Raw genomic sequence first — 22718 nt, forward strand, 5'->3', positions numbered from 1 at the left:
CTCTCGTCTTCGCCTTTCACTCCACCAGCCTCTGCATCCAACACATCATTATCCAACATTTCTGCCACCTTCAATGTGATCCCAATGCCAGTCACACCTACCCACCCCCAACCCCTTTCTGTTTTCTGCACAGACTACTCCCTCCACAACTCTATGGTTCACTCGTTCCTTCCCACCCAAACAACCCCTTCTCCAGGTACTTTCCCCTGCAGCTGCCGGAGAAGTTACACCTGCTCCAACATTTTATTCCCCTCGCATCCATCCAGGGACCCCAGCAGCCTTTTCTGATGAGACAGAGATTCAGATGCACCATCTCTAACCTCATCTACCGCATTTGGTACTCCTGATGTGGCCTCCTGTACATTGGTGAGACCATGTTTCGGCGACCGTTTCACTGAACACACACTCAGTCCGCCAAGACCTGCTGGATCTCCCTGCTTGTTAACCATTTTAGCCCCCAGTCTCATTCCCATCCCGAACTTTCTGTCCTGAGCCTCCTTGTTGTTACAGTGAGGCCACACGCAAACGAAAGGAACAGCATCGCATATTCTGCTTGGTTGCTTACAACCAATGAACATTGAATTCTCCAATTGATTTCCTATCTGATAAATGGCAACATTTTAAATGTAATATTTTGGGAAGTAATTTAGAACATCCTTAATAAGTGGAAAGGTGATGCATTAGGAGACCCTTTTTTTCATGCATATATGATTCTGAAGTAGGTCCTGGAAGCCAATAGATATTTTGTATTGCCCATGGTTCAATATAATAGTGTTGTTGCATCACTTAAAAATAGCTGAGCTATTTAAATGACCGTTTAAGCAAGACGATCACATGATAATTAGATCATCGAGTGCAACAAATTGAATTGACGACCGTGGTCTGCATTTCATTATCATTTATGTTGAACTCAGTTACAGTGGATCCTCATTAATTGCAGTTGGGTCATTTGATTAGTTGACTATATGTTTAAAAGGTGAACTGTTTCTTAAAATTCTGAGCACATTCCCTGTATATTGTTGATTATCAATGTTGCATTTGGGAAGTTGCATGCTGCTTTTCCATCTTGTTTGAATTCAATTGTTCCATTAAAATCTGGTGAAATTGGTCATTTGTAAGAATTCTGAGAATGCTTTCAGTTATTTCATTCACAGGTAGTAAAGTGTTGTTCAGTAAGTGCTGGTAAAACATTTTATCATATAATGGATTGCTGGTACTATATTTCCACTTTCGAAAACTTGTCAAAAGCCATGGAAGGCAGAAACATTATAATAAACAATTTGCCTTTAATGAGGCTTGGAAATTGGTAAAACGGAAAGGTTTCATGCAACTGTCAACTGTTAATAGTGCAGCTGTCCAAAAAAGGTCATTTTGAATGCCTTATGTAAATGTCTTTTAGTTTTTGTTCATTGATTAAATTTACCTGGATTAAATGTACTACATGACATTTAACAGTTACTTAAAAAGAGTTTTGATTAAATACTCTTTATATTGTGTCCATTCAAATAATTTGCTGACTGTCTTCAATGCTGAGTAAGTGGCAGCTTCCTATTGAAACTTAACAGCCATGTTCTCTTGCATACCAAGGCCTGCTTTCCTATTGCATCCATTGCCGCTGTTGTGCTTGCGTTTTCGGTACCTCAGATGTACATTTCTATTACTTGTCTTCAAATTTTTTCTTTGCTTTGCTCCTCCATATTTGCAATATATGTCAAGGGATACAGCTGTGTAATGGGCCCGTCCCACATAGGCGATTTCTCAGGCCACTGAAACGGCGACTGTCAGAGTGGAACACACACACACACACACACACACACACACACACACACACACACACACACACACACACACACACACACACACACACACACACACACACACACACACACACACACACACACACACACACACACACACACACACACACACACACACACACACACACACACACACACACACACACACACACACACACACACCTCTTCCTTCACCAGCCTGTTATGCAGGCAATGGACAGGGCAAACGGGGGGAGCACTGTCTGAGTGGAATTCACACGGTGCAAAGCCAATGTGATACAGACACACACCACGATGAACCGGAAGGTTAGCGCTGTAAATAAGACCAGTGAAAGCACAGTCTACAGGAAGGGTCACGTAAGTCCTTTAAAAGAAGGAGTGGAGCCAACTGTTAAGAAGCCAGAGATACACGGCTGTGAAGCTCGGCGGACATTAACATTACCGGTCGGCTATCCCTGGTTCTGAAAACTACTGCTTACATTTTTTTCCCCAATGAGCCACTGAAATGGCGTGTATGCGTGTGTTCCAGAATGATTGCTCATCATTAGCACTAATCCAATTGTAATTGCTATTTTTACAAACATTTTGTTCTCCTGACCTCTTCATTCTATCATTCACCTGCACAATAGTTAACAATCCAACAAATTTACCAGTCTAGCATGGATAGCAGGTCGGCTGAATGGCAGGAGGCAAAAATAAGCATGGCTTTTTCTGCCTGTCTACCAGTGACTAGTGGAGTTCCGCACGTGTCATTGCTGGGGCCGCTACTCTTCACGTTGTATCTTAATGATTTGGACAAGGGGAGTGAAGGATTTGTGGCAAAGTTTGCAGATGATACGAAAATAGGTGGAGGGGCAGGTAGTGTAGAGAAAGCAGGGACCCTGCAGAAGGGCTTGGACAGGTTGGGAGAGTGGGCAGAGAAGTGGCAGATGGAATATAATGTAGCAAAGTGTGGAGTGGTGGTAGGAATAAAGGTGTAGACTATTCCAAATGGGGTGAGAATCCAGAAATCGAACTTGCAAAGGGACTTGGTAGTGCTGGTGCAGGATTCCCAAAAAGTTGATCTACAAGTTGAATCGGTAGTAAAGAAAGCAACCTCAGTGCTAGCATTTATTTTAAAAAGGGCTTGTATACAAAAACAGGGATGGAATGTTGAAGCTCGATAAAGTGCTGGTAAGACCGCACCTGGAATATTGTGAGCAATTTTGGACACCATATCATAGGAAGGATGTGTTGGCTCTGGAGAGGGTCCAGAGGAGGTTTACAAGAATGATCCCAGGAATGAGTAGGTTAACCTATGATGACCGTTTGTCAGCAATGGGCCTGTGCTTGCTGGATTTTAGAAGAATGAGGGGGGACCTCATTGAAACATACAGAATAGTGAAAGGCTTGGATAGAATGGATGTGGAGGGAATGTTTTCACTAATGGGAGAGTCTAGGACTAGGGGTCATAGCCTCAGAATTAAAGGACGTTCTTTTAGGGAGGAGATGAGGAGGAATCTCTTTAGTCAGAAGGTGGTGAATATGTATAATTCTTTGCCACAGAAGGCTGTGGAGGCCGTCAGTAGATATTTTTAAGGCAGCGATAGATAGATTCTTGATTAGTACAGGTGTCAGAGATTATTGGGATGATCAGCCAGGATTGAATGGTGGAGTAGACTTGATGGGCTGAATGGCCTAATCCTACTCCTATTCCTTATGACATTATTACCATCCTTCACGTTTTTGTGATGTGAAAGGAAATATGAACATATGGGGAAATGTTTATGGCTTTGGGGACAAATATACATACTCCACACAGACAGCAAGGTCAGGATTGAACTCAGGACTGGCACTATGAAGCAGCAGCACTGCGAGTTGTGCCACAGCCATCCAGTATTTTTACTTTTTGTTCTCAATTATTTTATAACTGGGGAAGTGCTTTTCTGCATTCATGGTGACTTTTTTAACAATTTTGTTGCATAAGCTGGAGAACAATTTTCATCCATGGCTTTTGCTCCAAATCAGATTAAAACATTTTATTCCGTGCATTTACATGATTACTGCTGAGGGACTTGTTCCACTATTGTTAGCACTTTCTAAAACCTTAGCATTCACCTTGGCAGCCCAAGCTGTGAGTATAGGAAAGATATTTTATCAGGCTGTGGCCAACTGTGTAAGATAATTTCCATGTAAGATCATTTGTAATTTTAATATTGTACTTTATTGAAACGGAATCGGAATCTTACATTTGTAAGATTGTTAACATCAGGTTACTTCTATCTTGAATATGAAAATATTGTTTGCCTCCGTAAATGAAATACATTTCTCAGCAATTAGTTATGTGGATTGGAAATAATGAGCTGCGTCAAATATTTATTAGGTCATCTTGATTCAGATTTTGAACAGTGCTGACCTTAATTCACAACCCTCACCATTGCAATTCTATTATAATGACTAGACTAAGTGGGACCCGTTCCCCCAACGTAACATTCCACCACTCACCCATGGCCCCTAACTGCACAGGTGCGGGGGGGGGGGGGGGGGGCCAGGGGGTTGTGGGTATGGGGGGGGGGGTGTGGGCGGGGGGTTGGGGGGTATGGGGGTGTATGGGGTTCGGTGTGTGGGGACGGGGGGTTGTGGGGGCAGAGGGGTGGGCGGGGGGGTGTGTGGGCGGCAGAGTGTGTGGGAGGGGGTGGAAGGTGTGTGTGTGTTGTGGGGTGTGTGTGTGGGGGGTGTGTGGTGTGTGGGGGGGGGGGGGATATGTGGGCAGGGGGCCTTGTGGGGGGAGTTGTGGAGGAGGGGGGGTGTGTGGGCGAGGGGGGAGTGAGCTCAGTGAAAAGATGGGGGAAAAGCCATGGGGGAGAGGGGGGCATCATGATGGGGGAGGATCCAGCATGGGGGAACCAGAGGGGTAGTGGCTGGAATTGGTGGTGCGATGGGAACTCACAATGGGCGCTGGTCATTGGTCATTATCCTCTGCCGGAATCAGAGTCTCCGCTTTCCGTTCGGCGACATCTCCGACTCCAGGCTGGTCTGGGCAGGGTCTCTGACGCTGTGCTGTGTTGGGTCTCCGACGCTAGGCTGCTTGGGGATGGGATGATTGGGGCTGGCCTGCTTGGGGCTGCTTCGGCTCCCTCCGAAAGTCTGCTTGGAAACCTTCGCCGGCCATCCTCAGCTCCAGTAAAGACGCGATGTTGCAGTAAGGGGCGGACCGTCCCGGGTAGTGACGGGGGAAGAGACTATTCCATGCGGTGCTGACTGGCATGAGAAGAGATCGATCTGCGCACGCGCGGTTTTTAAGATTTTTAAACCTCGCTTACTTTTACGACAGTCAACCGATTGGAACGAAACTTATACACTCGCAGCACAGGAGAGTGAACTTGCGCAAAATCGTAGTGCTATTGCGAACTGTTTTTGCGCAAATAGAAAGACCACCAAACCAGAAGATAACAAGATCAGAGTTTTAGTTATGTATAGATAGATGACTGGCTTTGAGGTATTTTCAGGAAAATCTTACAAAATCTATTCAAATCTATTTTTGTTTATGCGTAGAGCTGCTCTTTAAGGCAGATGCTAATATTGCACATGATTAAATTAAAGTAATATGCAATTAATAATGATATGTTTTAACAGTTTATAAACATCATTGCAATTTCAATACAATTCTGATCATCCCACTGCAAAGGACTCAGTTGCTTTTGTTCCTTGAGCAATAATTGGTGTTGTTGAGCTCTGCTGAGAGAAAAAAAGTGCCATAGCGAAATGAGGAAAAAATTCAAGGAATTGCTTGAAGTCTCTTTATAACCTCCTCACTGACTCCTGGGAATCCCAGCCAATGACCACACAAAGTGAAAAGGGGTATTCGGGGTGGAATTGAGAACCTTGAGTCCATGCATTGGTGGCACACAAGCTATGGGGTAAGGGGTGGAAGGGGCATACCACCTCAAACCACCCACATAGCTGGCTGGTCTGGCAGAACCTGTCCCATCTGTGGAAGAGTGCATTGTCACCACATTGGTTCTGCAGACATCTCAGAAATAAAAGTATGGAGTTAAGTAGTTAATCCTCAAGTGGCGATCTAAGAAGGAGAAAGAGGAGAGGAATATTGGACTGTAATGTGAAGAGAATTACTGTTGGTATTCTTCGTAGATGGCCTTAAATTTCTGTCATTTACACCACAGTAAATTACTGTAATTACCACTGTTTTATCCGAAGGCAATTATTTTTTTAATTTACCCTTAAAATAATCCAAATTCAGTTATACAATTCCGATGCTCTTAAACTGTAGGCATCTTCTGCAATAGAAATGGACAAAATATCAAGAAGACAAAGTGCTGGAATAACAAAGCAAGTCAGGCATATCGCTGATAAGTAACGTTTCAGGTCAAGACCCTTCTTCAGACCATCTGAAGAACGGTCTCGACCCAAAACATCACCTATCCATGTTCTCCAGAGATGTTGCCTGACTCGCTGAATTACTCCAGCACTTTGTGTCTCATTGTTTGTAAGCCAGCATCTGCAGTTTCTTATTTTTTACCTTTTACCTTTTGGTCAAAAGATCAATTTTGTTCCAACCCTTCATAATATTTTGGTTAAACAAGGCACATGGTGCTGGAATAACTCAGCAGGCCAGGTAGCATCTGTGGAGTAAATGGATAGTTGACAGTTTGGGCAATTAACCTCGATCTAAGAACAGTTTGTCGGATGCTTGCCAGTCAACAGCATTGATGAGTATGTTGTTGCATTAAGGCCAGAATGGAAAGGCTGAGTATCTTAAAGTCACTTGTAAAACTACTAGAAAAATATAGGCAAGTGTCCTGCAATTAATGTATTCTACTTGGTTTATTATTGTCATGGGTACAAAAATACATTAAAACTTTTGTTTTTTTAGCTATCCAAGCAGATCATTACCATACAAGTGCAACCAAAGCGCACATTAGTACAACAGGTAGTACAAATAGAGCTTAAAATATGGTTTTATTAAATGTGACAGAAAAAAGGTGCGAGGGTCGCTAAAAGGTACATTTGAAGATTCAGAATACATCTTATTCATATGAGAGATTCATTCAAGTCTGATACCAGCGCTGTTGAAGCTAGACAAAGATTGAAGGTTAATGAGAGTCAACACGATAGTGTCCAAATTCAATGCAGATTTCTGAGAAGTATTCTAGGGTACTGTCAGTATTCATGTGAAGCAAACCCTGAGGATAATGAAATCTAAAAGTAATCTTTGAGTATGTTAGAGGTTAGATGAAAATTCAAAAACTCCAAATGCTAGAAATATGGAGCAGAAATGCCGGAGCCCGTCAATAGGTCTGGGTGCTTCCGTGGAAGGAGAAATGGTTAACATTTCAGATCAAAGGAGTGAAAGGATGGAGAATGAATGGAGAATGAAGAGCAAGAAGAAGGTATGATAAAGTTAGCAATAAAGGGCAGAGATGTTGGGCAACTGATGTTGGGAAATGTGTAAACTGAAGCAATAAATAAAAAATAAAGTTTGCTCATTTTAACAACAAAATTCATGAAATTATCATATCCTGAAGTCACTTGAGGTATAGTGGAGTTTACTTTTGTTCTCCTGTAGAAATAGGTTTAGACAATAGACAATAGATGCAGGAGTAGGCCATTCAGCCCTTTGTGCCAGCACCACCATTCACTGTGATCATGGCTGATCATCCACAATCAGTACCCTGTTCCTGCCTCTCACCATATCCCTTGACTCCACTATCTTTAAAAGCTCTATCTAACTCTCTCTTGAAAGCATCTAGAGAATCAGCCTCCACTGCCTTCTGAGACAGAGAATTTCACAGATTCACAACTCTTGGGATGAAAAAGTTTTTCCTCACCTCTCCCAGATCTCGTTGTACTTTCCCTTTTCCTAACTTGACACCATTCAGATAATAATCTACCCTCCTGTTCTTGCCACCAAAGTGGATAACCTCACATTTATCCACATTAAACTGCATCTGCCATGCATCTGCCCACTCACCCAACTTGTCCAAGTCACCCTGCATTCTCATAGCATCCTCTTCACACTGCCAGCCAGCTTTGTGTCATCTGCAAATTTCCCCTTCATAAATCCATACTGACTCGGACCGATCCTGTTACTGCTTTCCAAATGTGCCGCTATTTCATCTTTTATAATTGACTCCTGCATCTTCCCCACCACCGATGTCAGGCTAACTGGTCTATAATTCCCTGTTTAGGTCTATTATTGTCATATGTATTGATGTACAGGGCTTTATTTTGCATGCTATCCAAACAGATCAGGTACATCAATACAATCAAGTCAAATTCAAGTGCAATAGATAGAACAAAGTGCAAGGCACAGCTCACAGAAGTCAATTTGCTTTGGGTAACTAATTCAAGATTGCTATTGCCATGGATTTTGATCAATGATCAATTGATTTTATAATGCATTTGAGTGGAATTCCAAAGTATTTAAAACTATGCAAATAAAATAAGTGGACGGTATCTTTGAAAAGCAAAAGAAAACGACAGATCCTGGCAACCTGAAATAAAAACTAAAAATGCTGGAAGTGCTCAGTTAGTTAAGCAGCTTCATTTGGATATGTGAGTGAAGAAACAGCAAGAGGAGTTTAATTCGAACACATGTAATATGTTACACCTTACACGTTAGTGAAATGTATATGGTAAATGGCAGGACCCTTGACTGTATTTCTGCAAGATGGAGCGTGAGATGCAGGCCATAGCTCAGTGAAAGTGGCAACACAAGTACACAGATTGGTAAAGAAGCATTTGACTTTCTTGCCTTTATTGGGTGGAGCACTGAGTATAAAAGTTGGCAGCTTTGTAAAGCTTTGTGTAGAGTAGACCATGTTTGGAATATTGTATGCCATTCTGGTTATCACAATACAAGGAAAGATGTGGAGGCTTTGGAGACGATATAGAAGAGGTTTAACAGGATGTTGCTTTGATTAGAGAGCTGTAGCTATAAAAAGAGGTTGGAGAAATTAGAAAAATTATGACATGCATGGTTAGAGTGGATAGTGGACCTTTTTCCTAGGGTGGGGATGTCAAGTACCAAAGGCTGCTGGTTGCGGGTAATAGGGAAAAAGTTTAAAGGAGATTTGCGAGGCAAACGCAAGTGATAGGTGCCTGGAACATGCTGCCAGGAATGCCAGGTGGAGCTGAAATAGTAATGCTGTTTAAGAAGCATATAGACAGATACATAAACAGGCCAGAATGGAGGGATATGGATCATGTTCCGGCACATGGGATTGGTTTAAATCGGTATCATCGTCAGCACTAACATCATATTCCTATCCAGTACTATTCTTTGTTTTATGTTCTTTCTGTGGAAAGAAAAATGGGGGTAATATTTCTACTCTGACCATTCATCGGAACTATGAAAAGATAGAAATCAAACATGGTTAAAAGAGAAAAAGTGAAAGTGGAGACCAAGCAAAACCGTAGTGAAAGTATCCATATACCAGAAAGGTGCTGCCAACTTAAAAATATAGTCTTGTTCTTCTTGCGTATGGCATGCACAGCCCAAAGTTATAGGACAACTTGTTCTATTTGATCTTATTTGATTGTGCACGCCGGGTTGATTGCATTCGTCGAAACAGGGCGGACCACGTGAAGGTTGCAATCTTCCACCCCAAAAGATGGCTTGTAATGGCTTGTAAATTGCAAATCATCTCTCTGGACAAAATGATTTAGTTTAGTTTATTGTTGTCACATGTACCGAGGTACAGTGAAAAGCTTTTTTGTAGTGTGTCAGGGAAAAGACTATACATGATTACAGGATAAAGGGAATAACGTTTAGTCCAGTGAAGTCCAATTATAGATAATCCGAGGGACTTCAGTGAGGTGGATGGGAGGTCAGGACCGCTCTCTAGTTAAAGATCGGATGGTTCAGTTGATAACAGCTGGGAAAGAACTGCCCCTGAATCTGGAGGTATGCTTTTTCACACTTCTGTACCTCTTACCTGATGGGTGTGAAGAGATGAGGGAGTGACCGAACAAGAATAAAGGGAGAAGTGGGGGGATTGATAATAAAGTTGGATATCATGATATTCCAGCCCTGGAATTGTTGGGAATGTGAAATTAAAAAAATGCTCAAAATGTCCATCAGGCCAGGCAGCATCTGTGCGGGGCAATAATTTTGAGAAAGTATTACTGTTTGATGACTCTTCATCACATCTGGTCAAACTGGATTATCTGAATTCAGTGATGAGTCCTGGCCTCTACAATGTGTCATATTTGAGGGTCATATGTTTTTCCCTGAGGTGCCGCAGGACTACAATGGAACATTGCAAGAGCCCAAATGTGGCGATCAGTCTGGGATAGAGAGAACTGGTATCCTCAGGTCACCCTTATGGTTTAACAGGAGTTCGACTAAGTTGTCACCCAATTTGCTTTTGGTTTCCCAGTGTAGAGGAGACCACATTTTGCTGACAGATGTTTTAAACATTTTGAATCCAGAAATACAATTCCTAATTTAAACAATATTTCTATTGATCCAAATACTTGGGTTTTAACTCTTCTGAGTCCTGTTGCCTGTCTTTTAAATAACAACCATCAATTACATGAATGTTAGTTAATAGTAGAAGTTGAAGATGAATATTAATTGCTTTCATTTTTTTTCCTGATATAGAGCCACCCATGCCAATTGCACCGCCCCAGCTCATTGGCTTTGGCCCAACGTACCTGCTAATCCAACTTAATGCAAACTCAATCATTGGCAATGGTCCCATCATTCTGAAAGAAGTGGAATATTCCATGACCAGTGGATCTTGGACAGAAATCCATGCTGTAAATGCAGCAAATTACAAGCTCTGGCACTTGGATCCAGACACGGAATATGAAATCAAAGTCTTGCTGACACGGCCAGGTGAAGGAGGAACAGGGCTACCGGGTCCCTCACTCATCACCAGAACCAAATGTGCAGGTCAGTGCAATGCAATTTCTAGCCACATAACATTAATCCCACGGTGTTTCTTTTGAAATTAGTGGCAGGACTGAAGAGTCCAATTCACAATTAAGGTCAATGCTGAAATTGTTATGAATATTTATACTGACCCGCTAAGTTACTCCAGCTTTTTGTGTCCATCTGATAAATTGATAGTTCCACTTAATCATGTTCATTTAATCGTGCCACTCACCAACTTGAGGAATAAACATCTGGTTAAGAAAACACGAAAAGAGCAGTTAAGTAATTTGGGGATATGCAAACAGGTAAGTTAACAATGCTTTGTATTGATGCAGCAAAAGGTTCTCTTCATGTCTGTGCATATTGATTGCTTTATTAACTGCACTGAAAACCTTTGACTTCAGCTCTTCTCACCACAGCTAAGCATTCAGTGGTAAAGTTACATTCATTTACATAAATAAGATTCCAGACCCTCACCCTTCCCTAAATCTGGCACCGTTTATTTGCTCCTTTTCACAGTGATCAGTACTCAATATTCTTACTAAATTGATTTATTGGTTTATATTGCTTCACTGGTATTTCATTTAAAGAGTCTAATGCCTTTCACCTCTATTATCTGATTGTTATTTTATTATTAATGCAGTTGCTTTCATTCCTTTTAAATACACAGTTTTCATCCCCCCCCCCCCCCCCTCACCTCTACAATAAACATACTCTTCCAATTAGTTACTTCCTTGAATGTCAGAAAAATGATCTCCACACCTCCATTCACCTTTCCTCTTTCCTGCACGAAGCTCTGTTAAGGGCCTGTCCCTCTTTATGCGATTTTTTCAGTGACTTGCTGGCACCCGTCATAGGTCGCCGGAAATTTTGTGGGGTGACGCCTAATTGGTCGTGAGTAGTCGCCCAAAGAGTCGTACCTTTTTCTGATCGCTGAAAAAAATCGCATGTGGGACAGGCCCTTTAAATCCATATTTGGAGTCTTCAAGTCTTCAAGCTTTGATGCTTTAATTCTGAGCCTTTGTTTTTCAGCTTTATTTATTAAAAAAACTTGAAGCAGCAATGCTTTCATTTCCCTGAATAAAGAGGAATATTTACCTCCATTTGAAATGTTGTTGATCCAAATAGTGTGTCGTCATAATTTTAATTTCATTCTTCAGCCTTCATAATTTTGTTGAGAAATTCAATTATTGACATTATTCCTATAACAAAATGTCATGTTGAGCAAACATGTCTTTTATCCCTGCTTCACCTCTGTCAAAATACCCGTAGTTATGGTGTGAACTATTGGATAATTTGTTGTTTAGTCTTGGCTCTGAGGGGGTCGTGGAATATAGAAAGGTAACACCACAGGAGCAGCTCCTTATGCCTGCAATGTCTGAGTTGTTCATAATGTTAAGATATGCTAATATCATCTGCCTGCATAAGATCCACATCCCTCCACTCTCTGCATATCCATGTGCCCAGCAAAAGCCTCTTAAGCACCACTATCGTATTTGCCACCACCACCACCCCTGGCAGCACATTCTGAGTGCCCCATAAATCTCCTTTAAAATTTGCCCCTTACACTTGACTACATTTGTTAATTAAATCAAGTGCTCTCTCCCTGTGATAAACATGGAATCTTGTTTTGAGATTAATTGCTGATTATTTTCAAAAATATATATTTTTAAAGTGTTTCATTTCCTGCAATTTTTTTTTTGTTTTAAACCTTCTTACTTCAAAAGTCATGGTATATTGTTGAGCTTTACGATTGGGGCGTGGGTTTAGAGCGCAAATTTGGATTTGGAATGCTGCAAAGATTTTAACCAATACCTTGTTGTTGCCTGCCCTAATTGAAGTACTTTGATTGAACGTGATTCTGACTACGACCAATACAGTATGTGGTTTTAATTTATCTGTGAAGTGTTGTTTATTTGCTCATTTGTCAGCGACAGAAGATCTAATTTTACATTCCGTTGTTGTATAAAGTCTGCACAGAATTAATTTGCTGAAAGGTAACCTGGCTACAACACAACAACATTGTTCAGATGAATAAAGTCTTCTCAGCTCCCCATTGCCATCCCTTAGGTCCTCTAATTCTTCCTGTGTCTGACATAACTGCACGTTCAGGGACTGCAAATCCACTCACTGTTTTACAGGCTATTCCTGCCATTCATTTGTAGCTTTTTTTGATATCATATATTTGTCATTATTTAGTATTTAATTCTTCCTAGCTAGGCGTAATATATTCCAGTTTGCCTTATATTTGAAAGGTTATGAACATTGCTGTTCAAGGCCTGCTAAAATGTTAATGTTCTTTTCACCCAACTCCATCTCCCTGCCCACCTGGTTGTTTAAGCTGTGTGGAACTTCTCTTTTCTCCTTGACCCCCAGTTGATGTATCACAATTATCCCAGCTGCACAATATTGCTAGGTCTCCCTTCTTTGTTTTATCTTCTACTGCTGAATTATCTGTAGACATCGACCATTAATGACCTCCAAATCATAGAGCATTGCAATAGGCCATCCAGGTCGTTATGTTCATGCCAGCCATCATCTACTCATCTATACGTATTCGAGTGTTCACCCCATAGCCTGCAATGCCATAGCATTTTATCTTAATGCTACATTAATATATGAACGTACCTGCCTCCACCACCTCCTTTAGCAACAGGTTTCAACCATACCTTGCACAAATAAAATTATTGTTCAAAACCCCCTGAAGCTTCCTAATGGGCCTGTCCCACTTTGGCGATTGCCGGTGTCTGTCGTGTTGCCGGCAGTCGCCGGAAAAACCGGCAACTGGAACAAAAATTTAACGGTGACCATAATGAGGCCGCGACTAGGTCCCAGAATGCGGGAACTCCTCACGACTATGAAGGCGACTCCCCGGCAACCACCCGCGAACATGTGGCGACTGCATAGTCACCTAAGTCGCCTAAGTGGGACAGGCCCATAACTCTTACTGTAAACCTAAGAGATTCTCCACAACACTTTCCTGTTCAGATTAATTTGGCCCATGTACCATAGATGCAAACAAAGAATGGCTGTCAGTAATTATTTATTTAGTTGTTTTTTTACCATTTTCATCATAAGTCTACAGATTGTTTGGGATATTAGATTAAAAGAAGTCAACATGAAAATGGACCAGACAGATATGCTTTTAAAAAGATGACGCAGAAGGACAGAGATATCAAAGTTTAATTTTATTGAGGAAAGTGATAGTCATAGTAGATTCGAGTAATCATGTAATTAGGTAATTAAATAAAAAATGCCCATTGGAATCCAATTTTGTCTTGCTACAGTTCCTTAAAATCTTGGTAAGTATAATATTTGCTGATAACAGATTATAAATGCTGCCTTGAAAAGGTTTAAAATAACTACCTATCAATTCAGTAAACTGCATGATTCCTCATTACAACCATGGTACAATATATTTCAGACATACTGTGATATTGAATTTGCCTTTGGAAAAACAAATTGCTTCAATACAAGGAAGGCTATTTCAAGCAAATTATCTGTTCATGTAATTTTAAGATAAATATAACATAGCGTTTCCAGACCTATACCATTTTGAATATAGTCACGATTCAACTCAAAAACATCACAATGCTAAAAACTAGTAAGGCCCCTTGCCTTGGAGGGAAGCCCACAAATGTAAGACCCTTTAAGTCTTTAATCTAATTTCACCCAATAGTTTTCACTGATTGTTTAAGAAGGAACTGCAGATGCTGGAAAATCGAAGGTACACAAAAATGCTGGAGAAACTCAGTGGGTGCAGCAGCATCTATGGAGTGAAGTAAATAGGCAACGTTTCAGGCCGAAACCCTTCTTCAGACTCATACAATTTTCACTGATTGCTTTGTTTTAAAGACACTGGGTTTGTTACTGATAAAGTCAGCATTTAGAAACATAGAAACATAGAAATTAGGTGCAGGAGTAGGCCATTCGGCCCTTCGAGCCTGCACCGCCATTCAATATGATCATGGCTGATCATCCAACTCAGTATCCCGTACCTGCCTTCTCTCCATACCCCCTGATCCCCTTGGCCACAAGGGCCACATCTAACTCCAAAACACATTTAACAGCACTCCATTCAAATCAGTGGCTTACCACAGCATTTCAGATGTGAGTTAATGCAAACACATTGATGACCATCACTGGTATTTATTCCTCTCCAAAATTACTTATTTACTTGAAATAAAACTGAAAGTTTCAAACAATTGTCTCCGAATCTGCAATTCAAATGTTTGGATTCTAGTACAGTAATGTAACCCCAACACTACTTCTCTACAGTGGGAAAAGATACAGTGGTTAGCAGTAAGAGCAGATGCAGGAATTATGCAGTGCAACAGATGGTCAGATAAGTACTTCCACCCACCACCTTCCCACCCTACCATTTCAATTGCCATCCCCACCTACACTTCAAAATGGTTGTGGCGACTTTGAGGAGGTAAATTTGTTGGGGGGGAGACATTCACAAGAGCAGCTAGACCCGTTCTGCAAATAAACAGATATCACACTGGAATAGAAGAAAAATAACAGATGCTGAGTTATTTATAGCCAATGAAGAATGTTTAAAACAATGCACTGAAGAGAGCTTGGTGCAAAACAGAATTTGGCTGGAGAATTGACTAACTGTGTATCGGTTGGGTAAGGATTGGATGAGAGGAAAGGTTTTCTTGGAGCAGAGAAGACTTGGTGGAAGTATGGGGGGGGGGGGGGGGGGGGGGGGGGATCAAATGTATGTTTGATCAAAATAAGAACCTTTAGGATTGGGGAAATATGTTAGCATGGTCAAAAATCAGAATGAATCGGGCATTACCAGAAGACAGGCTACTAACTAGCTGGATGCCATGACATATGTAAATCTTCAAAAAACTCAATCAGATTCGTGAGACATGATCTCCCAAGTAACAAAACTATGCTGACTGTCCCTAATCATTCCTTCTCCATCTAAATAAATGTATACCTTATCCCTCAGAATATTCTCTAGTAACTCTCTGACCACAGATGTTAGGCTCACTGGCATGTAGTTCCCAGGCTTTTCTCTGAACCCCTTCTTGAATAGTGGCACAACATTTGCTAACCTCCAATCATCTGGCACCTCCCCCATATTTAATGACGACTTGTAAATCTCAGCCAAGGTGCTTCAATTTCCTCTCTAGTTTCCCACGGTGCGCTCTGTTGTATCTGATTAGGAAATGATGAGCATGTGATGGACTGGACTGTGCCTACCACTTTCTGTGTGTTCAGATGCCTAAGGAAGTAAATATGCTAATGCACTTTTTAATTACTGCATCAGGGTAATGGTATCAACAGTAGTTTTATTGATAGGCACAAGGTTGTGTTCACCCCCTCACTTGCTTAGGTCAATGACCAATTGTTCCATCTCATCCTAACTGTATACAAGTTAAGTTGCCTATTGTCCCTCTATGACAATTATATTATGAAAGCTATGTTGGCATTAAATGCTGACATTCCTTGAACAACTGGGGCTTTCAAATAATTGAGATATGAACTTAAGGGGCAGTCGCACTTACTCGATTTTTTTCGGCGACTTGCCGGCACCTGTCATTTTTCCGGCGACCTGCTGTGACTATGACGGGTGCCGGCAAGTCGCCGAAAAAATCGAGTAAGTGAGACAGGCCCTTTACTTGCCTACACATTTGATCATCAGAAAAATGTTATTGGGCAACTAACTATTTGGAGTCCATCCCTTCTCTAAAGAATCAGCCTTGATTGAACGGCGTTGTAGACTTGATGAGCCTAATGGCCTAATTCTGCTCCTACACTTATGAACTTATGAAACCTATCGTTAAACCAAATCTAGTGCCATAAAAATCGGGAAAAATTTAAAACTCCATGAAAGGAGAAATTACTCTAAGGAATAATTCCATCCTCAGGAAATTCCAACTGTTCATATTGAGGGCAAGAGTATGGAATTATCCCATGACTCCTGCATTCCTTTGAGCTTTTGTTCCTCGGTCTAAAGTAGTAACAGAGTCCTAACTTATTAAAAAGAAGTAGTGTGGCTTACTGTGGTCCATCAGCAGGGGGTAAAATGGATAAAAATTGTATGAAAGGCAAAATTAAAGAGTCAACCCTGACAAATGACCAAGATGAGATAGATGATGTCAGAAAAACTCAAATGAAAGTTTTATTGACCTGGTGCAGATTTATATATAAAACACAACTTTGCAGAAAACTTCTGATATAGTTCTTGTTACAGTTGCACTAGTCATACTGTGATCATTGTTTCATACCCAACTTTAGCACAACAGCTGAAATATGATGATCCACAAATGGTGGCTTCAAATGGATCAGTAGTTCTATCTGTACTTTGCTGAATGTTCCACGAGTCACCTGATGAAATGGTGGTGGAACTGTTCACAATTAAATCACCGTAACTTGTCACTTTGTTTTGTTCCTTGAATTTCTTTATGATTTCAGTGTGATCAATTTCACATGGGTAGTCCAAAGAGAGAAGCAATAAAGTCACCTGCAGATGATTTTTGGCAAAATCTACAAGTTCACTTGTAGTCAGGTTTTTGGTACCTAGAGTAAAATTACAATCCATCTCACATTCAAAGTACATATAATATATCCCATTGGGGATTGAAGACCATATTTCTGTTCACAGCATGTACATATTTGCATTTTAAGACAATGTCGCAAAGGGTGTGTGGTATCAGTCATTTAATTAGCAGTCAAAGCAATTGTTCTTGCCATGTAGAATGTGCATATTTATGTTTAAACATACTCAAATAAAGAGAGTCCCTTCAAGTCGATTATGGAGGCATTGTATAAAACATTTAATTTTTACATCTTAACAATAAAATATGAACAACCCTATCTAGCAAGGTATCAAATGCATGCTAGCTTTTATGATTCTACCCACACTAGTCCAAGTGACAGCTATTTATTTCCTGATTATTGTTTCTGGAGCTTTCTAGACCACTAAGATTGATCTCTGTTTGCTGGGTTTATCATACTGGTTTATCATAATACAAGTACCCATCTTTTACTAATCCCATTTATCAGCACTTGGTCCTTAGCCCACTGTACCTCGGTGATTCAAGTTCTTGTCCAGATAATTCTAAACATTGGGAGAATACTATCATCTCCACCACCAGCCCGTTCCAGATTGTAACTGCCCTCTGGATGAAAGAAAATGCCTTCATGAATTTCTTCACCTTAAATTTATACCCCCTGGTATACGTCATCTACCACATGATATTGCTTATTAATACGGTGAGCCATTTCTGAGCCGGGGCTGATCACCTGGCTTGACAGAAGTGGTACTGAGAATGGACAGGACCCTGAGATGACAGATTATGGTGGTATTTACAGCTAATGGTCCACAATGCTATTGGTATTGTTTTATTATTGTCACATATAGAGAGATACAGTGGAGAAATTTGTCTGCTTGCTGCACAGTCAAATCATATCAAATCAGATCATGAGCACAATCAAGCCATACTTAAGTACAACAGGTAATGCAAAGAGAAGAATACAACAGTGCATGATATAATGTAACTGCATTGCAGCGTTACAGCTACAGAGAGAGTGGAGATATAAAACGTCTATAAGGGCTGCAATATGGTAGGTTAGGAGATTGTGACAATAGCCTTAGCTTACGGGAGAATTGTTCCGTAGTCTGAAAAACTGTGGAGAAGAAGCTGGTCATGATTCTGATGGTAAATTTGCCAAGCTTTTGAAGTGTCTGCCTGGGGCGAGTGGAATGGAGAAGTGGGGTGACTGAGGTGTGATGTTCAGCTTTGAGCTTCCAGATCCATAATGATGAGTATCCTTGGTGTAAAATAAGTGCTTTGATTCCAGTGGGGCAATGCAGTAGTCACTTCTCATATTGCTTTCATAGAAGATAGTCAGGGGCAGACTCTTGGGCCCAACTTGTCCATGCTGACTAAATTGCCCACTAGACGCTAATCCCATTTCCCTGTACCTGCCCCAAATCCTCTCAACCTCTCCTATCTATGTACCTGTCCAAATGTCTTAAAAAATGTTCTTATTGTACTTGCCTCAACCACGTCATATGATGCCTCATTCCATATGTTTCTATGTTTCTATATACCCTTTCTATATACCCACCACTTGTGTGTGGGGAAAAAAACTGAACCTCAGATTTTTCTCTTCCCCTCTCACCTAAACGTAGAATGATGAGGAAGTGATCAAGCAAGTGTTCTTCTGGATTTTGTCTGCATCGTCAGTGGTGTTACTACAAAGGCACTCTTGATAATGGACATTGATAGTCCCACCTTCCCAAGCTACATTCATTGCTTCTTCCAAGAGCTGTACCACAGCATGAAGCACTGATTCATCAGCAGAAGGAGGACAGTAGGTGATAAACAAGAGGTTTCCATACCCAAATCTGACCTGACCATCAGACTTCATTGCCTCTGGAGGACTTTAAGAACTATTTCCTCATGGGAAATTTGCAAAGGCTACTGGGGAGACTTTAAACTAGAATGGTTGGGGCGAGGGACTCAAATAGAGAAAGCTAGTAGACAGAATGGGAGGCAGGAAGCAGAAAAGGGAAGCACTCGGGCACAAGAGGAGAAAGAAAAAAAGGAAATAAACAGAGAATAAGAGAGGGGGGGTTTCTTAAATGTGCATATTTTAATGCTAGGAGCATTGTAAGAAAGGTGGATGAGCTTAGAGTCTGGATAGACACCTGGAAGTATGATGTTGTGGCGATCAGTGAAACATGGTTGCAGGAGGGCTGTGATTGGAAACTAAATATTCCAGGATTTCGTTGCTTCAGGTGTGATAGAATTGGAGGGGCAAGAGGTGGAGGTGTTGCATTACTAGTCAGGGAAGATATTACAGCAGTGCTTTGGCAGGATAGATTGGAAGGCTCATCTAGGGAGACTATTTGGGTGGAACTGAGAAGTGGGAAAGGGGTAGCAACACTTATAGGGGTGTATTATAGACCGCCAAATGGGGATCGAGAATTGGAAGAGCAAATATGTAAGGAGATTGCAGATATTAGTAGTAAGCACAAGGTAGTGATTGTGGGAGATTTCAACTTTCCACACATAGACTGGGAAACACATTCTGTAAATGGGCTGGATGGTTTGGAGTTTGTAAAATGTGTGCAGGATAGTTTTTTGCAGCAATACATAGAGGTACCTACTAGAGGAGGGGCAGTGTTGGACCTCCTGTTAGGAAATGAGACGGGACAGGTGGCGGAGGTATGCGTTGGGGAGCACTTCGGGTCCAGTGATCACAATACCATTAGTTTCAATATAATTATGGAGAGGGTGAGAACTGAGATTATTGATTGGAGAAAGGCTAACTTTGATGAGATGCAAAATGATTTAAAAGGAGTGAACTGGGACATTTTGTTTTATGGGAAGGATGTAGAAGAGAAATAGAGACATTTAAAGGGGAAATTTTAAGAGTACAGAATCTTTATGTTCCTGTTCGGTTGAAAGGAAACAGTAAAAAGTGGAAAGAGCCCTGGTTTTCAAGGGAAATTGGACATCTTGTTCGGAAAAAGAGGGAGATCTACAATAATTATAGGCAGCATGAAGTAAATGAGGTGCTTGAGGAGTATAAGGAATGTAAAAAGAATCTTAAGAAAGAAATTAGAAAAGCTAAAAGAAGACATGAGGTTGCTTTGGCAAGTAAGGTGAAAGTAAATCCAAAGGGTTTCTACAGCTATATTAATAGCAAAAGGATAACGAGGGATAAAATTGGTCCATTGGAGAGACAGAGTGGACAGCTATCTGCAGAGCCAAAAGAGATGGGGGAGATATTGAACAATTTATTTTCGTCGGTATTCACCAAGGAGAAGGATATTGAATTATGTGAGGTAATGGAAACTAGTAGAGTAGCTATGGATACTATGAGTTTCAAAGTAAAAGAAGTACTGACACTTTTGAAAAATATAAAATTGGATAAGTCTCCAGGTCCTGACAGGATATTCCCTAGGACATTGAGGGAAGTTAGTGTAGAAATAGCCGGGGCTATGACAGAAATATTTCAAATGTCATTAGAAACGGGAATAGTCCCCGAGGATTGGCGTACTGCGCATGTTGTTCCATTGTTTAAAAAGGGTTCTAAGAGTAAACCTAGCAATTATAGGCCTGTTAGTTTGACTTCAGTGGTGGGCAAATTAATGGAAAAGATACTGAGAGATAAGATATATAAGCATCTGGATAAACAGGGTCTGATTAGGAACAGTCAGCATGGATTTGTGCCTGGAAGGTCATGTTTGACTAATCTTCTTGAATTTTTTGAAGAGGTTACTAGGGAAATTGGCGAGGGTAAAGCAGTGGATGTTGTCTATATGGACTTTTGTAAGGCCTTTGACAAGGTTCCTCATGGAAGGTTGGTTAAGAAGGTTCAACTGTTGGGTATAAATGCAGGAGTAGCAAGATGGATTCAACAGTGGATGAATGGGAGAAGCCAGAGGGTACTGGTGGATGGTTTTTTGTCGGGTTGGAGGCAGGTGACTAGTGGGGTGCCTCAGGGATCGGTTTTGGGTCCTTTGTTGTTTGTCATGTACATCAATGATCTGAATGAACGTGTGGTAAATTGGATTAGTAAGTATGCAGATGATACCAAGATAGGGGGTGTTGTGGATAATGAAGAGGATTTCCAAAGTCTAGAGTGATTTAGGCCATTTGGAAGAATGGGCTGAAAGATGGCAGATGGAGTTTAATGCTGATAAATGTGAGGTGCTACACCTTGGCAGGACAAATCAAAATAGGACGTACATGGTAAATGGTAGGGAATTGAAGAATACAGTTGAACAGAGGGATCTGGGAATAACCATGCATAGTTCCTTGAAGGTGGAATCTCATATAGATAGGGTGGTAAAGAAAGCTTTTGGTATGCTAGCCTTTATAAATCAGAGCATTGAGTATAGAAGCTGGGATGTAATGTTAAAATTGTACAAGGCATTGGTGAGACCAAATCTGGAGTATGGTGTACAATTTTGGTCGCCCAATTATAGGAAGGATGTCAACAAAATAGAGAGAGTACAGAAGAGATTTACTAGAATGTTGCCTGGGTTTGAACAACTAAGTTACAGAGAAAGGTTGAATAAGTTAGGTCTTTATTCTCTGGAGTGCAGAAGGTTAAGGGGGGACTTGATAGAGGTCTTTAAAATGATGAGAGGGATAGACAGAGTTGATGTGGATCAGCTTTTCCCTTTGAGAATAGGGAAGATTCAAACAAGAGGACATGACTTCAGAATTAAGGGACAGGAAGTTTAGGGGTAGCATGAGGGGGAACTTCTTTACTCAGAGAGTGGTAGTGGTGTGGAATGAGCTTCCAGTGGAAGTGGTGGAGGCAGGTTCGTTGGTATCATTTAAAAATAAATTGGATAGGCATATGGATGAGAAGGGAATGGAGGGTTATGGTATGAGTGCAGGCAGAAGGGAAAAAAGTTGTTCGGCAAGGACTTGTAGGGCCGAGATGGCCTGTTTCCGTGCTGTAATTGTTATATGGTTATATGGTTAGTGGATCTGTCACATTAGTGGGGAAGAAGAACCTAAATAAATTGGAGGAATCTGAAACGTCTGTAAGGGTTGATTTGTTGAGGATGACTGTATCAGGCTGTTACTCGCAGTCTGTGGGACTGCTGCTAATTTTGATACGCTTGGCTACATTATTTGGGATGCCTTTGCAAGGTCAGCAGGGACGAGTCCAAATTTAGCGCCTAAGTCAATACAGTTTAATTTTATTCTTTCTCTGCTTCAGCATGGTGATAATGGTATGGCTGAGTGATTTGGTAGAGTAATTAAGAATCAACCACATTGGCTGGCTTCTGACAGACCGATGGCATTTCAGATACTAAATCTTTGTTTTCTGCATGGAGAAAAAACAGAATTAAAGGACGTACTTCAAATAAACACACAATCCCGTTCGCACGTTGTAGTTCTGCATGATTTAATATTAAATTGGCATGTACAGTGTTTAAATATACTTCATTAATTTATTGTAACATGACCTTTAAACACCCTGCCATAAAGTTGCCCTGAGCTAAATTGAGTTATGAGATAATAATTATTTCTTCATTGATGTCT

General features: G+C 41.0%; 1 protein-coding gene across 4 annotated transcripts in view; it reads left to right on the forward strand.

Moving 5' to 3' along the window:
* ptprk (protein tyrosine phosphatase receptor type K) overlaps positions 1 to 22718 on the forward strand; it is a 570756-nt gene that overhangs the window by 279227 nt on the left and 268811 nt on the right. For all 4 annotated transcript variants that reach the window (XM_055635637.1, XM_055635639.1, XM_055635640.1 and 1 more), the window contains exon 7: positions 10402 to 10695. In XM_055635637.1, the coding sequence (XP_055491612.1) occupies positions 10402 to 10695 (294 nt within the window). The remainder of the gene's footprint in view (positions 1 to 10401; positions 10696 to 22718) is intronic.

Source organism: Leucoraja erinacea, chromosome 5 (assembly GCF_028641065.1).
Source record: "Leucoraja erinacea ecotype New England chromosome 5, Leri_hhj_1, whole genome shotgun sequence".
NCBI classification, from domain to species: domain Eukaryota; kingdom Metazoa; phylum Chordata; class Chondrichthyes; order Rajiformes; family Rajidae; genus Leucoraja; species Leucoraja erinaceus.